Source organism: Triticum aestivum, chromosome 3A, assembly GCF_018294505.1.
Source record: "Triticum aestivum cultivar Chinese Spring chromosome 3A, IWGSC CS RefSeq v2.1, whole genome shotgun sequence".
Classification (NCBI taxonomy): Eukaryota; Viridiplantae; Streptophyta; class Magnoliopsida; order Poales; family Poaceae; genus Triticum; species Triticum aestivum.
The window spans coordinates 471,615,459-471,634,503 of NC_057800.1; the positions used below are offsets into that span (position 1 = coordinate 471,615,459).

The following is a 19,045-nucleotide window of genomic DNA, read 5'->3' on the forward strand; positions in this document are numbered from 1 at the left end:
CGGTTGGGGTGGGCAATAAAGTTTTTCTGGAGAGATTGATGGATCCATGGCTTCGCAGTTAAAGACATTGCACCCTACATCTATGCTTTGGCGTACTCTCAAAAAAAAGTGACAGGAACAAAGTCAGTCAGCGTGGATTTCCCATGCCAGTTACCGTTCCCACATGTCAGTCAGTCAGCGTGGAAACCCACAGCAGTAACCGTTCACACAAAGAGCAACAGCGCCACACAACCCCTGTTCCAAAGCACAGCATTTGTGTGCCCCGATGGCTACTAAGACTTGGATTCTGCTTATTGCTTCCACACAGGTGGAGCTTCTGTAATTTCCCATTGCATTGCATTCTATAGTATGTAACAGCTGTGTGATGTTGGTACAGACCAATGTTCCTTGACAATGAAGAGGATGGCACAACAAGTTACAACCAAGGCAAGGAACTGCTGGGCGATAATTCGGTGGAAAAAACGGCAATATGGAACAGCTACCATAAATTAAGGTGTATGTGTCAAGTCCAAATAAAATCCGCACTTGACTACGGGTGCACCAGACGCACTTGCCTTCGCCCAAGTTAAGACTAACCACTCATGGCGGAGTGCTGCTGTTCTATCCGAATCAGCGTGAAGGAAGCACCCATCTAACAAGGAAAATGCAGGGCCATTCGAGCACTCAGTCGTCTCCAAATAAAGTGGAGAGGACCAGGTCTTGCACAAAGGTCGCCCTGCTTGTGGCTTGTTTCCGCTTTTGTTCCCTTTCCTCGCTTGTGAGGGACGAGTCAATGCTGCCATGGAAAAATACAATTTAAGTTTGCAGATCGAATGAGGGAAATAGAAGTCGCTAAAAATGGAATAAAGTATGTATATTTGAGGGATTCTATAAAGCTGCTTTGGGGGCACAATACTTGAGCACATATATGACTGAAGTGTAACTACAGAGTTATAGGACAAGGAATCCTTTTGCCTCAAATGGTCCAAATGCACTGTCTCTAAACATCAAAGCTAAACTTATAAGATGTGTGTATTCTCATGATTACGGCTACTCTATATGTTATCCAATAGTTTCTTTTTGGGGGAATAAAGAATATAGTTACTGAAGAAACAGTTTTGGCTATGTGAAACTATTAGACTCGGCTAGCAATAGCTTACTAAAAGAACAAGCAGCAATTCAAAATGAACTGCTGCTCACAAATGCAGTGAAATTTTCCAATAGCAGGAGAGAAATTATTTCCAGAGATGCAAAGCCGTGGAATCGGTTCAATCAATAGCTAGGATATTCGGATTTGGATCACAACAGGACTAGATTTGATTTTGAGAACTATATTATTTCTGTCATAAAGAGTGTGTAAATTGCATGCAGGTAATAGATTTAAAATGATTCACAGGAATAAAACCGGTAGGACAATTGGCCTGATACCAGGATAATTATACATACCTTGATTCCCAAGGTTGAGGAGGCGCCTCCTTAAGAATTGAAGTATCATCGAGAACCGGAACTGATGATTTCGATGGTTCTTCGGCATCTGATGTTGCAAAACCCAGGCCAAACGATGAAAGCAGTGGATCAGCATAGATATTTGTAGTGGCAGTGGTGGTGTTCCTTGACCTATGACTATGACCGCCTCCTAGAAGCGCCTGCAAATGAGCATCACGTAGATCTCGGCTCAGTAAAGAAAGTGCACAGCGCTCGGGAATAACGAATCTGCGCAACCGGCTGCCATTCTGTAGATGCCAAGAATAAAAAGGGCATCAGAAACCTTACTGACTTGACAGGAACATTGTTTTTAGCCAAGTTATCCATGAGTAATTAGCATATGCATGCACAAGAGAAGGAGAGAGAAACCTTGAACAAGTAACCATGATGCATGGTGATATGATTTAGCATATCTCTTGTAATCTTTTCAGAGCAGATGGGGCAAGGCTGAAATAAGAATGGAAAATAAATTAGGAGAAGATATAAGAAAAAACAATATGTTTGAACAATCTGACTACGACAAAAACAACATGATATGCTAAATTTAACATAAGTAGGTATTTTAGCTGCCAGGAAGTTTGCAGTTAATCTCTGGAAAATTTATTTGGAAATGGATAATCTCTGGAACGTGAGTTTCAGGTAACAGTATCCTTGTGATATGTGCAATGCTTTGGTAGCTTCTTCAGTCTGTACTGCACCCACTTGAACACGATGGATCAAAATATAGCAACTGAATCCATCGTCTCATTTTTAATCTCTCCAAACAAATCAAATTGTATTGTGCATCCTAACAGGAAAAAAGTGCTGTGGTGAACTTTCAAATGTTCAGACTTCAGACATGTAATTTCTAGATTCCTCTTCCCGTAGCACAAGTAGCTACCAGGTGTGCCGTAGGTGGATTACTACTCGTGTCTTAACTCAATATGTGGGAATACTTCTATGTCAACTGAGCATAGCTCAAGTACTACAATGACAAGCAAATACCAAGGTTATCACACTGCCCTGTATCTAAGAGTAGACCTTCAAGTTCAAGTAGGAACACAAGAAATTTCAGACCATGGAAGTTTGATAGGTTAGCAATTGACCCGAAACCTTAGGCAAGCTAAATCTACAAATGAGTGAACCTCTTGATTTCTGGGCCAAGATACAAACTTTCGTTCTAGTATCATTTTGTGTGGTCAAGCCCTAAGAGCATCTCCAACAGACGCCCCAAGCGACGCACGCGCGCGGTAAACCCAGCTTTTAGCACGCGCGGGGCGGTTTGCCGCGCTCCAGCGGCCGCGGGAAACAAGCGCGCGCCGGAACCGTTTGCGCGCGCGCAAGATTTGGCGCGCCGCTTCGCGCGCGCCTATCAAGCTGCACGCCGCTTCGCCACGCGCTTCTCCACACTTCCTCTTCCCCTCTTCCTCTCCCTCTCTGCCACGCGCCACTCCAGCGCCCCGCCACCGCCGCGCCGCCATGCCGCCGCGCCGCCGAGGAGCGTCCGGCTACCGCGGCGTCCGCCTGCACCCCAACGGCTGCTACACCGCGGAGATACGCTCCGGCGAACTCCGGCTCGGCCTCGGCAAGTACGGGACGGCGCGCGAGGCCGCCCGCGCGTACGACGCGGCGGCGTGGCGCCTAGGCCGGCCGCGCGGCCAGATGAACTTTCAAGATGTGTACACGCTCCAGCAAGCGCTCAACCTCGCCCCTCTGCCTCGTCTGAACACGGCGGAAGACCGTGCGGAGCACGCCGAGCGGCAACGCCGCCTCCTCATCGCCCAGGAGGACGAGCGGGTCATGGCGGAGTGGCGCCAGCGCCACCCGGAGGACGTCGCCTACGAGCAGGCCTACTGGGCAAGGCGCCGCGAGGAGGACACGCGAAGGCGCCGCGAGACGCGGTTGGAAAGGCGTCAGCGGAAGGCGTTGGCGAATGCGCAGTCCGACATCGTTGCAGCAGGTGGGCAGTCGTTCTTCGCGCCGAACGATGATCGGTGGCTGGACATCTGGCTAGACACCTCGGACGACACCGCCGAGGATGATAATGGTGATGATGATAGCGACTTAGAGTAGTTTCTATCTAGTTGCGCTGTAGTTTATCTATGCTTTCGAACTATCTATCTAGTTGCACCGATGTAAAATACCTTTGTATCGTTTTTTATTTATGCAATCTATCTAGTTTTTATTTTATCTATGCGTTCGAAAATTTAAAAAAATGTTGTGTGCACGCTGCATTTTTTGTGCACTGCTGGAGCGGCGCGCGCGCAGCTGTTTTTTGCGCGCGCCGCGTTGGGCGCCTGTTGGAGATGCTCTAAATCCATAAACCTATCCTGCACAATCGACTGATGAACACCTGACCCTACATCTTGGGTCACCTAGCACTCATTCAGGAGAGTAGAGTATAGGAGATTTGGGCAAAACCATAGGGAGCTTGCGATCAATCAAAATAGGTAGGAGCTAACATTTTGAGTTAATCCGCTGGGTCAACCTCTCGGGCCACAGCATTTTCTACAGCTCTAATCGGAAAAGGAGCAAGATGCGAGTTTTGCAGAGCACATCAAACTATGAGGGTCGGGCACGGTGGCGATTTACTGACCGCGGGGTGTGGCTCGTAGGGGTGGTCCTCCTCGAGGTGGACGCAGAGGGAGCCGAGGTCGTAGTCCTCGTAGCAGTAGGGGCAGGCGACCTCCGGCCATCTTGCCTCCTCCAGCTGCATCTCCATCTCCATGTCCATCTCCCCGTCGTCCTCCATGTCCATGTCCACTTCCTCCATCCCCATCCCCGCCATATCTGCATCCAGTCCAACATGAAATCAATTAAGTAAATCCAGTGAAGGGGGGAGGGTGAAGAGGCAAGGCGAGACGAGAAGGGCGCGCGCACCGTCGATGTGGCCGAGCTGCGCGGCGTAGAAGCGCTTGGCGGCGGCGAGGCGCGAGATCCAGTGCTCCGAGTCCATGATTGGATTGGGTTCCTCTTCCTTCCTCCTCTTGGTTCCTGTGCTAGACGCGCTTACTCAATCAGCCGCTTCCTCCGGGCCTCGCCTCCGCAGCCACCAGCTAGACCTCACGCTCCGACTACGACTCCGTCTCCGTCCGCCGCCGAACTCCGACAGCGAGAACCCAACAAGTGAACCTCTTGGTTTATGAAACGAAGCCTTTTTCTTTGGGGGATTCGCGCTGTGGTTGGCCGTGTTGCTTAGCCCAGCAGTGACCCAGCTCCTCAAGATGGGGCGGATTTTTCGGTTGACGGAGAAGAGGAGGGGGGGGGGGGGGGGGGGGGGGAGACGACGAGGAAGCTTCTTCTTATGGGGGGAGGGGAGGAAGAGGAAATGGGTGAGAAATCGGGGCGCGGGGCCTTTTCGTGCAGGGTAGTAGAGCGTAGTACCGGTCGCCGTCCCGGTCAGCAGCAGCGGCCGGGCCGACAGCTACCCCGTCGCGTCTGGTGGGAATAGTGGATGACGGGTGGGCGCACGGAGCGTCCGGGTCCCGGCCGGCGGTGGATGGGGGTGGCGTGTCCGTGGGCCGTGGCGAGTGCGGGAGGGAAGGAAACCGCGTGGGCGTGGTAGGAGTGGTGGTGGCTTCTGGTGGGCTCGCTCGCTCGCTCGCTCATCACGGGGTAAAAGAGAGAACGGGGGAGGTGTCGCGTTGCGTGGTTGGTTGCGGAGGGTGGAGCCGCGGGGGAGGGGTTTTTTTATTTATTTTTCTGGTGGACACGACCGGGGGCCGGCCAAGGGAAGGACGATGGGGACGTGGGGCCGGCCGAGCGCGAGCAAGAGCTGGGAAACGAGGAGGAATTTGTGGTGCCGTGTGCTCGTCGCTGCGGTCGTTTCAATCGTCGCCGTCACGCGGAATGCGCACCGTTCCTCTCTAGAACCAGAATGGAAAGCACAGCTGTCAGCAGGCCGGAGCTTTTAATACAGCAAAGATCCCTTGTTTCTTTCTTAAAATGTAAAAATATACCAGTACTCCCTCGGATTCGTATTGATCATCGTTGCTTTAGTACGGAAAGTAAGGCCAACTCCACCGTGCGACCCCAAACGGACGTTCGTTTTGTCCGGATTCTGTCCGTTTGGGTAGAGCAATGGGGTCGTGTCCGGACGTGTCCTGAGATGCGGTGGCCGTGCGCCCAACATGCGGGCGCATCCCGGCCGCATCCTGTCCGCGTACTTTTTTCTTTGCAAGTCCTTAAACTTTTTTTCATCATTCATTCTTGGTACATGGGAATACATCATCAAATTTTGACTAGAAAAGAAAGACCAAAAAAAACAAGAACCACAATAATACATTTTAGAAGATATCTAACTTTCATAACTACTCCTGTAAGTTGGATTAGTGCCTTCTCGATGCATTCATTGTTGATCTGCGGAGGAGCCGCCTCCATCTTGCGTGTTTCTTTCTTCTTTGAGTCTAAAGAAGTAGAGGTTGCTTCCTCGCATCTAGTCTCGTGTCTAGCCTTTAATCTAGCAACAAGTGCATTTGTCTCATCTACAGCCTCTATGCTAGCTAAAAGTGCACGAATATCTACTAAATTGCGCTCTATCAATATATCGATGTACTCTTCTTCCCAATACCAAAACTTGCATCCATTCTACACAACAAAATTTGAAGTTAGCACAACTAGTCAAATCTAGAGCACAAACCGAAGCTAAAAAGAACACATACCCCATCGTTTAAGCACTTGATGAACACCCATCCGGGATGTTCCGGCGTTGTAGACACGCGGCGCATGACCATCTTTAGTCAGTGGTCGCACTTAATGAGCGGCAACGGTGCGCCGACGTGCTTTTGGGCTAGCACCGAGCCCGACCGACCGCCATTCGTGTATCTGTCGGCGGACCACCGACGGTGTAGATCCGAGCGGCTAGAGGAGGAGCCACTGGCTGCATGTGGCCTTGCGGCCCTGCCATGGCCTTCCGGCCCGGTGTCCGGCCAGTCCATGGCGTGGCACGGCCTCCCACAGCCGGGCGAGCTCAAGACCGACCGGATCCGCCCCAAATCCGACCGGCGGGTACGCAAAATAGCTGGCCGTGGTTGGGTAGCTCGGGGGCGCCAAGGGGAAGGGGATGGGCGAGCGCGCGTCCGAGTTGCACAGCTACAATGGTAGCGGCGGCGGCGGCGACGATGAGGGAAGAGTGGGGAAGAGTGAAGAAGAATGGAGGGCGTGCGGCCGGAGGGAGGGAGGGGCGGATAGAAAAAGGCACTCCTGTGTCACCGACGGGCAGGCCAGAGAAGGACACGCGCAGTCAGCCCGCGCGTCCGCGTGATGTCTGTTTCACCCCAAAAGCGGCGCAAACTTGGGCCGGGGATGGGTAAAAAATGGACAAAAGTCCGTTTGCGCCCGCGCGCTGGGCCGTTTGGTTCGTCCATTTTACTCCAAACGAACGCGCGTGGACAGGATGGGGTCACGCGGTGGAGTTGGCCTAATACTTTTTTTAATGAATCAAATCTATTACTATAAAGGTTGATCAAAAGTATAAAGCATCCCAAACATAAATAAATAAATGAAACTACATCAAAATTTGGACTATCCAACAACCACTGCCGGCTGATTTTGTTGGTTTGACCCTTTTGCTAAAGTTTAGCCGGATCTGACCCTATCCGAAAGTATTTCGGGATCTAACTTTTTTGCTACCGCTAGAGTCGATGACGGTCGGGTATAATAGCCTACTACCAAGGTCCCTGGAGATAGGCAACTTATCCACGTCAGCGCAGTGCTGCCCTACCGCCAAACTGGCTGGCGGTAGCCTGTGTACCCCTACCGCCGACGCGTCGGTGGTAGGTGAGTACACACACTGTATTTTATACTTAGAAATTTTTTGCGATAGGGCGTGCGCCCCTACCGCCAAGGCCTTGGCGGTAGGCTATTCTATCATACCACCATCAATCCTGGCGGTAGCAAAATGGTTAGATCCCGAAATACTTTAGGATGGGGTCAGACCCATCTAAACTTTCGTAAAAAGGTCAAAACACCAAAATCGGCCACCATTGCCGCGCGAGAGCAGGTCATCGATGTGTCGATGTCGTCTCGTATACCGAAACTGACCTGATCTTGTCGATAACATCCAAAAAGTACTCATGCACGTATCTCTAAGGACTAGTGCCATGGAGAAGTAGTCGTCGTCGTTGAACCTTTGAATCGATCCAAAGAATCTGACATTAAATCTCGTCGTTGTTTACACACGATGAGAACTCTAACCTCACCGTCTCGAGGAGCTGGCAAGAATCTACGCCGAAGCTCGGTCTAATCCATCCCAACTGATCAACTTGAGAGTTTGATGTGATAGATGGATTGTAAGGGATCCTACTTGTGGACTCATATCAACCAAAGGACGGTGTAGATTCAAATGTGTTTCACTACAATGGAAATTGGGATAATACAAAACTGCAACAATTCTTCCTCCTAGTGTACATTTGTGAGATCCAGAAAATTCGCCCCTCTCATTGTCTTGGCGATGATTTTATAGCATGGGATCCAAAAAATGGTTGTTGGTCACGACTACTAAAAAAAGTGGAGATGAATCTTTCTATTTTACATGGAGGGGTGTGCATCTTTATGTTGGGCGTTCTTCCCTCTTATCCGTCAACCGCACCTTAATAGCTCAGACTTCTGAGCCCTGGAAATGGAAATAAATTATGGTAGATTACCTACCTCATCTGAGATGAGATGAAGGAATTTCCTACTTAAGATTCATATGCCTATTTTGTTGTTGATGTGGAGGAATTGGTACTAGCCTACTCGATATGTTCCTTGCCTGGTTCGCTATAGGAAGTGCTTTCAGCAAATGAGGAGGGGAATATTCATAGTATGAATCTTCCGTCAATGGTTAAGGTTGAAGTGAAGGCAAACCTTCTTTGAATTTTGATGCATGAATCCTATTTTTGAGAAAAGCTTGCGCCTATGCTTCTACAAAAATTTACCTATGTGGAACTGATGCTTCTACTTGGTTATCATAGAACAATAAATCCAGCATTGGGAGATCGATCTAATTGCAAAAGAAATGGGAAGCAAAGTGTTGGTTATCTAGCAGTGTAGATATGATGCAATATCTTCATTGGCGAGACAAGCAAGGAAGTAGATTCAAAAAAGCAAAGTCAAGCAAGCAGCAACATTGGTGACTTTATTGAGTCTTGTCCTAGTTGATCTGGAAATGCTCGAGGAAGCCTTTGACTCATCCAATGCTTAATTGATTGTCCTAATTTCTTTCTTGGAAACATGTATGTAATGAAAGACTTGTGTGAATAAGATCCAATTCTATCCATGACCGATATCCCCCCCCCCCAAGGTGGCGCTTTATATTACTTCAAATAATGACTATGTGATGAAGATACCATGCAAAGATTTTATTTTTAAGTGGTATCTTCATCTCCTAGATCTTCTTGTTATTATCATCTGGCACATCAAACTGGATTAACACTCTATACACTGACTCCACTGAGAATTGTCCATTCCCATGGAGGTTCCATCTGAAAAACATAAGTCCCATGTGACAATTGCACCGTGGACAACCTCTGGAGCAGGATGTTCCATGATTAGAGCCTGGGTCCAATTAAATCTCTTTTGGACGTCACATTTGGCGGAAATGATTGCATTACCATGCAATAGTATCACCCTTGTGGCGCACAATGTTGTATAGAGCCAGATATGGTACCCGGAGTGTGGCACCTCCTAGCCACTTGTCCTCCCAAAATCTAATTTTCAAGTCGTCCTTAATTGAGAAGGATCCATAGTAGAAGAAATATTTCTTCGTAGCCATTAGGCCCGCCCAAAAGTGGGTATATCCCCTCGCTTCCAGTATACTTGGGATACCTCCTTGGAACCCACATATTCCCTCCTTAGGAGGTTTCCCATAAACCATCTTCTGTTAGTAATTTAAACAACCATTTTCCAAGGAGGGCCCTATTCTTAACCTCAAGTTCATGAATGCCCAACTCGCCTTGGTCTTTGGGACGGCAAACCACACTCCATTTGGCTAGTTGATATTTCTTTCTCTCGCTATCTTCTTGCCAAAAGATTTTTGATCGGAAATAATCCAATCTATGTAAGACTCATTCCGGCAACTGGAAGAAGGAAATCATATATAGTACCATATTATAGTACTGAATTTATGAGGACCAATCTTCCACCTAGGGACAATAGTTTACCTTTTGAACTGCTAAGTCTTTTTTGCAGTCTCTCCTCGATGTGTTTCCATTCAACATTTGGAGTCTCTGATAATGTATCGGTATCCCCGAATATGTGATCGAAAATTGGCCCAACCCGCATATGTATAGTTCAACGTATAGGTGGGCCTCGTCTTGAGCGTCGCAAAAGAAAAACAATTCACTTTTATGAAAATTGATCTCGAGACCCGAGAGTTGCTCGAATGCTGATAAAATCAGTTTTATATTTCTCACTTTTCTCGAGGTCATGATCCATGAAGAGAATCATATCGTCGGCATATTGCAGTATAGAGAGACCACCATCAACTAGATGATTTACGACTCCATCAATTTGGCCATCAACCTTGGCATGCTCAATCATGACCACTAGCATATCCGCCACTATATTGAATAGCATGGGCGATAACGAGTCACCTTATCGCAATCCCTTCTTCGTTTGGAAATAGTGTCTAGTGTCATCATTGACCTTAATGGCAACACTGCCTCCAGAAACGAAGCTATGGACCATAGCTTGCCACTATGCAGAAATTCCTTTCATTCTAAGAGTCTGTTAAAGAAAGGGCCACTTGACTTTGTCATAAGCTTTTTCATCGTCTATTTTGAGTACCACCCCATTCAACTTTTTTCGCTGTAATTCATGGAACATTTCATGAAGGACAACAACTCCATCTAGGATGTGTCTGCCTTGCATTAAAGTTGTTTGTGAAGGGCGAACCACATGTTCAGCAACTGAATTCAGCCCAATAGTCGCAACCTTCATGAATATTTTAAAACTAACATTAAGGAGGCAAATAGGTCTATATTATTGTATACTTTCAGCCTCATTAACCTTAGTTAATAAAATAATCTCACAAAGTTCAAGCGAAACAATTCTAGCTGGCCAGCATGAAGGTCACTAAACAAACGTAGGAGATCCGATTAGATGACTTCCCAGAAGTTATGATAGAACTCTGCGGGAAAACCATCCAGACCCGGGGCTTTGTTATGCTCCATAGGGAAAACTGCCTTTCTAACTTCCTCCTCGGAGTATGGAGCTGTTAGTAGGATCTTTTACTCATCACAAACCTGGGGGATGTCATCTGTTCGAGACTCATCCATCGAGAAGTTCCCTTCATCTAGGGCTCCGAACAGATTTTTATAGTAATTAGTGTTATAAGATTTAAGTTGCTCATTCCCCTCAACCTATAGATGGCAATGGACCGGGTTTGGCTCGGGTTGAACAATATCATATCCATATCCAAATCCACGAAGACATTATGTGCCTGTGCACAAAAAAAATCATGGGCGAAAAAACATGGCCATGTCCAAACCCAACGAATATCCATTGGGTATGGATATCCATCGGGTTCTCTCAATACATATACATAAGAAGTAGCACAACATTCACATGAGCTCTCAAATTCTCACAAAATGACAAAGCACAAGTGCATAATGTCAAATAAGCTCTTAAATTCTCACAAAATGACATAAGACAAGTGAACATCACCAAATAAGCTCTCAGATTCTCATAAAGTGACATACCATGTCCCAGACAAAGTCCCTGCGGAGTGGAGTTCATCACCGTTGTCGTTGTTCCGCTGCTAGAAATTTTCCCCTATTACAAATTGTTTCACTGCTAGCATAGAACTACCTTAGCTGGCATAGTGTCGTTCTGATGTAATTCTTTGTAACATCGGACCCTTGTACCCGTATCATTTGTAATAAGAGCTAAGTTGTTCTATGCCAAGAAGTGTCGTATTCCGGAGGACTTGATCTCTAGGTTGGAATACGGGGTGTTCCGGTTCCTCTGAGCCGGGGTGCCACAACAGTGCTCAGAGAAAATATTTTACTTTTGAGAAAGAATTTTTAGCGGTTGTGTTTGCATGTGATAAATTCAGACCCTATATTGTTGATTCTAAAGTCACTATTCACATCGATCATGCTGCCATTAAATATCTTATGGAAAAGAAAGATGCTAAACCTAGACTGATTAAGTGGGTTCTATTGTTACAAGAGTTTGATTCATATATTATTGATAGAAAAGGGGCTGAAAATCCCATAGCAGATAACTTGTCTAGGATGGAAAGTGTTCTTGATGACCCACTGCCTATTGAAACGTCTCCAACGTATCTATAATTTTTGATTGTTCCATGCTATTATATTATCTATCTTGGATGTTTTATATGCATTTATATGCTATTTTATATGATTTTGGGACTAACCTATTAACCTAGAGCCCAGTGCCAGTTTCTGTTTTTCCTTGTTTTTGAGTTTCGCAGAAAAGGAAAATCAAACAGAGTCCAATTGAGCTAAAAATTTACAATGATTTTTATGGACCAGAAGAAGCCCCCGAAGCAAAAGAGTTGGGCCAGAAGAGCCACGAGGCCTCCACAAGGGTGGAGGGCGTGCCCTACCCCCCGGGCGCACCCTCCGACCTTGTGGTTGACTCGTGGGCCCCCCTGACTTGTTCTTGATGCCAAAAAATCCTATAAATATAGAAACCCCCAGGAATAAACCTAGATCGGGAGTTCCGCGCCGCAAGCCTCTGTAGCCACCAAAAACCAACCGGGGCCCTGTTCCGGCACCCTGCCGGAGGGGAAAATCATCACCAGTGGCCATCTTCATCATCTCGGTGCTCTCCATGACGAGGAGGGAGTAGTTCACCCTCGGGGCTTGGGGTATGTACTAGTAGCTATGTGTTTGATCTCTCTCTCTCTCTTGTGTTCTTGATTTGGCACGATCTTGATGTACCACGAGCTTTGCTATTATAGTTGGATCTTATGATGTTTCTCCCCCTCTACCTTCTTGTAATGGATTGAGTTTTCCCTTTGAAGTTATCTTATCGGATTGAGTCTTTAAGGATTTGAGAACACTTGATGTATGTCTTGCATGTGCTTATTTGTGGTGACAATGGGATATTCACATGATCTACTTGATGTGTGTTTTGGTGATCAACTTGCGGGTTCTGTGATCTTGTGAACTTATGCATAGGGGTTGACACACATTTTCGTCTTGACTCTCCGGTAGAAACTTTAGGGCACTCTTTGAAGTTCTTTGTGTTGGTTTGAATACATGAATCTGAGATTGTGTGATGCATGTCGTATAATCAAACCCGCGGATACTGGTGGTGACATTGGAGTATCTAGGTGACATTAGGGTTTTGGTTGATGTGTGTCTTAAGGTGTTATTTTAGTACGAACACTAGGTCTGTTTGTGACACTTATAGAAATAGCCCAGTAGATTGATTAGAAAGAATAACTTTGAGGTGGTTTCGTACCCTAAAATAATCTCTTCATTTGTTCTCCGCCATTAGTGACTTTGGAGTGACTCTTTGTTGCATGTTGAGGGATTGTTATATGATCTAATTATGTTATCATTGTTGAGAGAACTTGCACTAGTGAAAGTATGAGCCCTAGGCCCTGTTTCCAAGCATTGCAATACCATTTTCGCTCACTTTTACCACTTGTTACCTTGCTGTTTTTATATTTTCAGATTACAAAAACCTATATCTACCATCCATATTGCACTTGTATCACCATCTCTTCGCTGAACTAGTGCACATATACAATTTACCATTGTATTGGGTGTGTTGGGGACACAAGAGACTCTTTGTTATTTGGTTGCAGGGTTGTTTGAGAGAGACCATATCCTACGCCTCCCAAGGATTGATAAACCTTAGGTCATCCACTTGAGGGAAAATTGCTACTGTCCTACAAACCTCTGCACTTGGAGGCCCAACAACGTCTACAAGAAGAATGTTGCGTAGTAGACATCACCTATTAATGATAGTTTTCCTAATGAGCAATTAGTTGTTGTGAGTGGTTCTTCTTCTCGTAATAGTCCATTATCACAACCCTAGAATTTTGGGTGTAATTAAATGCATCAGAAGCATTCATGCATCACGTTAAATTCAAAAGAAATTGAATTGAGGGAATTTTCAAAAGCCTTAGAAAATATTAAATAAAGGGCAAGAACCCTGAAATTGCATTCAATAAATCCAAAATGCCTTCAAAATAGTTCTGAGAATTTCAGGAGGAGCTATATATCAAACCAAAATTTAGGAACATCTTTAAGGATTTATTTTTGGGCCTTTGAATTTAAATCAATAGCTATTTGAATTTGAGTTATATTCATATAATTATAATATAATTTCAAATATCTCTAAAACATTTTATGTGCATTTGGAAAGTCCATATTGCAACATGAAATTATTCACAGGATATTTGACACTGTTTTGAAATAGTTTTGAATTTTAAATAGTGGAAAATATTAAATTAAATCAAAACAGAAAAATAGAAAACAGAAACAGAGAGAAAGACCCACCTAGCAACCTACTGTGTGGCCCAACACTGTAGCTGGCCCAACCCACCTCCTCGCCAGCGTCTCCTACCTCCTGCGAGTAGGAGCACCCGCGTGTTGCCCGCACACGCACCGCGTCCACCTCTTGCTTACCACGTAGCAGCCTCCCCCATGCCCATCCTCTTCGACTGGGAGGGGCCCTCGAGCCCCTCTTCCGGCCTCCTCCTCCCCTGGCCCGTCTCCTTCTCTCCAGCGCTCGATTCCGAGAAACCCTATCAGTGGTAAAATTGGAAGACCTCGGGGTAGGGGGTCCCGAGTTGTGGATCTTGGATCAGTGGGTAACAAGGGACGAAGGAGATAGTATTTGATACGTCTCCAATGTATCTATAATGTTTGATTGTTCCATGCTATTATATTATCAACCTTGGATGTTTTATATGCATTAATATGCTATTTTATATGATTTTTGGGACTAACCTATTAACCTAGAGCCCAGTGCCAGTTTCTGTTTTTTCCTTGTTTTTAAGTATTGCATAAAAGGAAAATCAAACGGAGTCCAATTGACCTGAAACTTCACGAAGATCATTTTTGGACCAGAAGAAGCCCACGAAGTACTAGAGGTGGGCCATAAGAGTCTCGAGGCCACCACGAGGGTGGGGGCACGCCCTACCCCCCTGGGCGTGCCCCCCTGCCTCGTGGCCGCCTCGTGGCCCCCCTAACCGACTTCTTTCGCCTATATATATCAACATACCCTAGAAACATCGCAGAGCAGAATAGATCGGGAGTTCCGCCGCTAGAAGCCTCCGTAGCCGCCGAAAACCAATCTAGACCCGTTCCGACACCCTGCCGGAGGGGGAATCCCTCTCCGGTGGCCATCTTCCATCCCGGTGCTCTCCATGACGAGGACTGAGTAGTTCTCCCTCGGGGCTGAGGGTATGTACCAGTAGCTATGTGTTTGATGTCTCTCTCTCACTCGTGTTCTTGAGCTGGTACGATCTTGATGTATCGCGAGCTTTGCTATTATATTTGGATCTTATGATGTTTCTTCCCCTCTACTCTCCTGTGATGAATTGAGTTTTCCCTTTGAAGTTGTCTTATCGGATTGAGTCTTTAAGGATATGAGAACACTTGATGTATGTCTGCACGTGCTTATCTGTGGTGACAATGGGATATCATGTGATCCACTTGATGTATGTTTTGGTGATCAACTTGCGAGTTCTGTGACCACGTGAACTTATGCATAGGGGTTGGCACACGTTTTCGTCTTGACTCTCCAGTAGAAACTTTGGGGCACTCTTTGAAGTTCTTTGTGTTGGTTGAATAGATGAATCTAAGATTGTGTGATGCATATCGTATAATCATACCCACAGATACTTGAGGTGACATTGGAGTATCTAGGTGACATTAGAGTTTTGGTTGATTTGTGTCTTAAGGTGTTATTCTAGTACGAACTCTATGATAGATCAAACGGAAAGAATAACTTCATGTTATTTTACCACGGACTCTTGAAATAGATCGATCAGAAAGGATAACTTTGAGGTGGTTTCGTACCCTACCATAATCTCTTCGTTTGTTCTCCGCTATTAGTGACTTTGGAGTGACTCTTTATTGCATGTTGAGGGATAGTTATATGATCCAATTATGTTATTATTGTTGAGAGAACTTGCACTAGTGAAAGTATGAACCCTAGTCCTTGTTTCCTAGCATTGCAACACTGTTTACGCTCACTTTTACCACTTGCTACCTTGCTGTTTTTATATTTTCGGATTACAAAAACCTATATCTACCATCCATATTGCACTTGTATCACCATCTCTTCGCCGAACTAGTGCACCTATACAATTTACCATTGTATTGGGTGTGTTGGGGACACAAGAGACTCTTTGTTATTTGGTTGCAGGGTTGCTTGAGAGAGACCATCTTCATCCTACGCCTCCCACTGATTGATAAACCTTAGGTCATCCACTTGAGGGAAATTTGCTACTTTCCTACAAACCTCTGCACTTGGAGGCCCAACAACGTCTACAAGAAGAAGGTCGTGTAGTAGACATCAAGATCTTTTATGGCGTTGTTGCTGGGGAGGTTAGCGCTTGAAGGTATATCTTTAGATCTTGCAATCAAATCTTTTTGTTTCTTGTTTTAGCACTAGTTTAGTTTATAAAAGAAAACTACAAAAAAATGGAATTGAGTTTGCCTCATACGCTTCATATTTTTAATATCTTTCGTGAGAATGATGGAAAGGAAAATTGTGCTCAAATGCTAGAAGAAGAAGTCTATAAAATGTTTGGCACTAAATCTTTGAATGATGAGCATGATTGCAATGTTGTTAGTATGAATTCCTTTAATATCCATGATGCTAATGATATGCAAAGCCACAAGCTTGGGGATGCTATGTTTAATGAAGATGATGTTTTTGAGAATATATTTGCTACAATTAATGTTTGTCCCAAGCTTGGGGATGCTACATTTAATGAAGATGATATTTTTAGTCTCCCAAGTTTTGATATGCAAATTTATAATGATGATAGCATGCCTCCTACTTATGATGATTATATTGATGAAAGTGGGTTTGGAAGAGTGTCAACTTTAGGAAGTTATGATCCCACTATTTTGGAGGATGTTGAATCTTATTATGATAATTATGAAAGTGGATTTGTAGAGGTCATGACTTTATTTAGTGATGATTCCACTATCTTGGAAGAGGTTTCAATCGATTATGATGAGAACAAAGTTGCTACTTATGATAATTATTGTGATGATGCATATGATATAAAAAGTAGTGATGATTATATTTATAAAACTTGTCATGATTATGATTACCCTTTTTCTGAAGATTACTCTTTTAATATGGAAACAATTTATAGTATTCGAGTTTCTTATGATACTCCCACTATTCCGAATGAGAAGAATTTTGCTTATGTTGAGAGTAATAAAATTTCTATGCTTGTAGATCATGAAAAGAATGCTTTATGTGCTGGTTATATTGTTGAATTCATTCATGATGCTACTGAAAATTATTATGATGGAGGAATATATGCTTGCAGGAGTTGCAATAATATCAAGTTTCCTCTCTATGTGCTTAAAATCTTGAAGTTATGCTTGTTTTGCTTTCCTATGCAAGTTGATTCTTGTTCCCATAAATTGTTTGCTCACAAAATCCCTATGCATAGGAAGTGGGTTAGACTTAAATGTGCTAGTCATATTCTTCTTGATGCTCTCTTTATGTTTCAATTCTTATCTTTTATGTGAGCATCATTGAAATCATCATGCCTAGCTAGGGGCGTTAAATGTTAGCGCTTGTTGGGAGGAAACCCAATTTTATTCTTGTTCCTTGATTTTTGATCCTGTTTAGAAATAAATAATTTACCTAGCCTATGTTATTATTGAGTTTTTATGTTTTAGTTAGTGTTTGTGCCAAGTAGAACCGTTGGGAAGACTTGGGGAAAGTCTTGTTGATCTTGCTGTAAAAAACAAAAACTTTAGCGCTCACGAGAATTGCTGCCATTTTTATTTGAAAAGTGCTATTTAGTTAATTCTTTTTGCAGACGATTAATATATAAATTCATCACGTCCATAAATTTATTTTAGAATTTTTGGGGTTCCAGAAGTATACGTTTGATCCAGATTACTACAAACTGTTCTATTTTTGACAGATTCTATTTTCTATGTGTTGTTTGCTTATTTTGATGAATCTATGAGTAGTATCAGAGGGTATGAACCATAGAGAAGTTGGAATACAGTATATATTACATAAATATGAATTTAGAATGAGTTCACAACAGTACTTAAGTGGTGATTTATTTTCTTATACTAACGGAGCTTACGAGCTTTCTGTTAAGTTTTGTGTTGTGAAGTTTTCAAGTTTTGGGTAAAGATTCGATGGACTATGGAATAAGGAGTGGTAAGAGCCTAAGCTTGGGGATGCCCAAGGCACCCCAAGGTAATATTCAAGGACAACCAAGAGCCTAAGATTGGGGATGCCCCGGATGGCATCCCCTCTTTTGTCTTTGTTCATCGGTAACTTTACTTGGAGCTATATTTTTATTCACCACATGATATGTGTTTTGCTTGGAGCGTCATTTTATTTTATTTTGTTTTGTTTGCTGTTTGAATAAAATACCAAGATCTTAAAATCTTAAATGTTAGAGAGTCTTAACATAGCTGCATAATTATTCGACTACTCATTGATCTTCACTTATATCTTTTGGAGTAGTTTGTCATTTGCTCTAGTGCTTCACTTATACCTTTTTAAAGCACGGTGGTGGTTTTATTTTATAGAAATAGATGAACTCTCATGCTTCACTTATATTATTTTGAGAGTCTTTAGAACATCATGGTAGTTTGCTTTGGTTATGAAACTAGCCCTAATATGATAGGCATCCAAGTGGGATATAATAAAAACTTTCATAAAAGGTGCATTGAATACTATGAGAAGTTTGATACTTGATGATTGTTTTGAGATATTAGGATGGTAATATTAGAGTCATGCTAGTGAGTAGTTGTGAATTTGAGAAATACTTGTGTTAAAGATTGTGATTCCCATAGCATGCATGTATGGTGAACCGTTATGTGATGAAGTCAGAGCATGATTTATTTATTTATTGATTGTCTTCCTTATGAGTGGCGGTCGGGGATGAGCAATGGTCTTTTCCTACCAATCTATCCCCCTAGGAGCATGCGCATAGTACTTTGTTTCGATAACAAATAGATTTTTGCAATAAGTATTTGAGTTCTTTATGACTAATGTTGAGTCCATGGATTATACGCACCCTCACCCTTCCACCATTGCTAGCCTCTCTAGTACCGCGCAACTTTCGCCGGTACCATGAACCCACCATATACCTTCCTCAAAACAGCCACCATACCTACCTATTATGGCATTTCCATAGCCATTCCGAGATATATTGCCATGCAACTTTCCACCGTTCCATTTATTATGACACACTCCATCATTGTCATATTGCTTAGCATGATCATGTAGTTGACATCGTATTTGTGGCAAAGCTACCATTCATATGAGTGGCGGTCGGGGACGAGCGATGGTCTTTTCGTACCAATCTATCCCTCCTAGGAGCATGCGTGTAGTTCTTGGTTTTGATGACTTGTAGATTTTTGCAATGAGTATGTGAGTTCTTTATGACTAATGTTGAGTCCATGGATTATAC

At 44.2% G+C, this 19,045-nt stretch overlaps 1 protein-coding gene across 2 annotated transcripts; it reads right to left on the reverse strand.

The window, feature by feature from the left end:
• Positions 1–314: 314 nt before the first annotated feature.
• On the reverse strand, positions 315–4,722 carry LOC123061705 (protein DEHYDRATION-INDUCED 19 homolog 3). 2 transcript variants are annotated; one of them, XM_044484914.1, is made up of 5 exons: positions 4,324–4,722; positions 4,040–4,233; positions 1,834–1,911; positions 1,426–1,625; positions 315–775 (listed from the first exon to the last, which is right to left on the reverse strand). In XM_044484914.1, the coding sequence occupies exons 1-5, from the start codon at positions 4,397–4,399 to the stop codon at positions 664–666; spliced, it is 660 nt and encodes a 219-aa protein (XP_044340849.1). In that variant the 5' UTR covers positions 4,400–4,722; the 3' UTR covers positions 315–663. The 2 variants fall into 2 exon arrangements, with proteins under 2 accessions (XP_044340849.1, XP_044340848.1); XM_044484913.1 differs by having other exon boundaries at positions 1,426–1,712.
• Between the last annotated feature and the right edge of the window lie 14,323 nt (positions 4,723–19,045).

Bases quoted from the DNA above. Each gene is read 5' to 3' on its own strand.
- LOC123061705 (XM_044484913.1), bottom strand. From the start codon at position 4,399: ATGGACTCGGAGCACTGGATCTCGCGCCTCGCCGCCGCCAAGCGCTTC. The intron at 4,234-4,323 runs GTGCGCGCGCCC...GACTGGATGCAG, and splicing joins GCAGCTCGGCCACATCGACG to ATATGGCGGGGATGGGGATG. The intron at 1,912-4,039 runs GTCAGTAAATCG...TTCTTATTTCAG, and splicing joins CCTACGAGCCACACCCCGCG to CCTTGCCCCATCTGCTCTGA.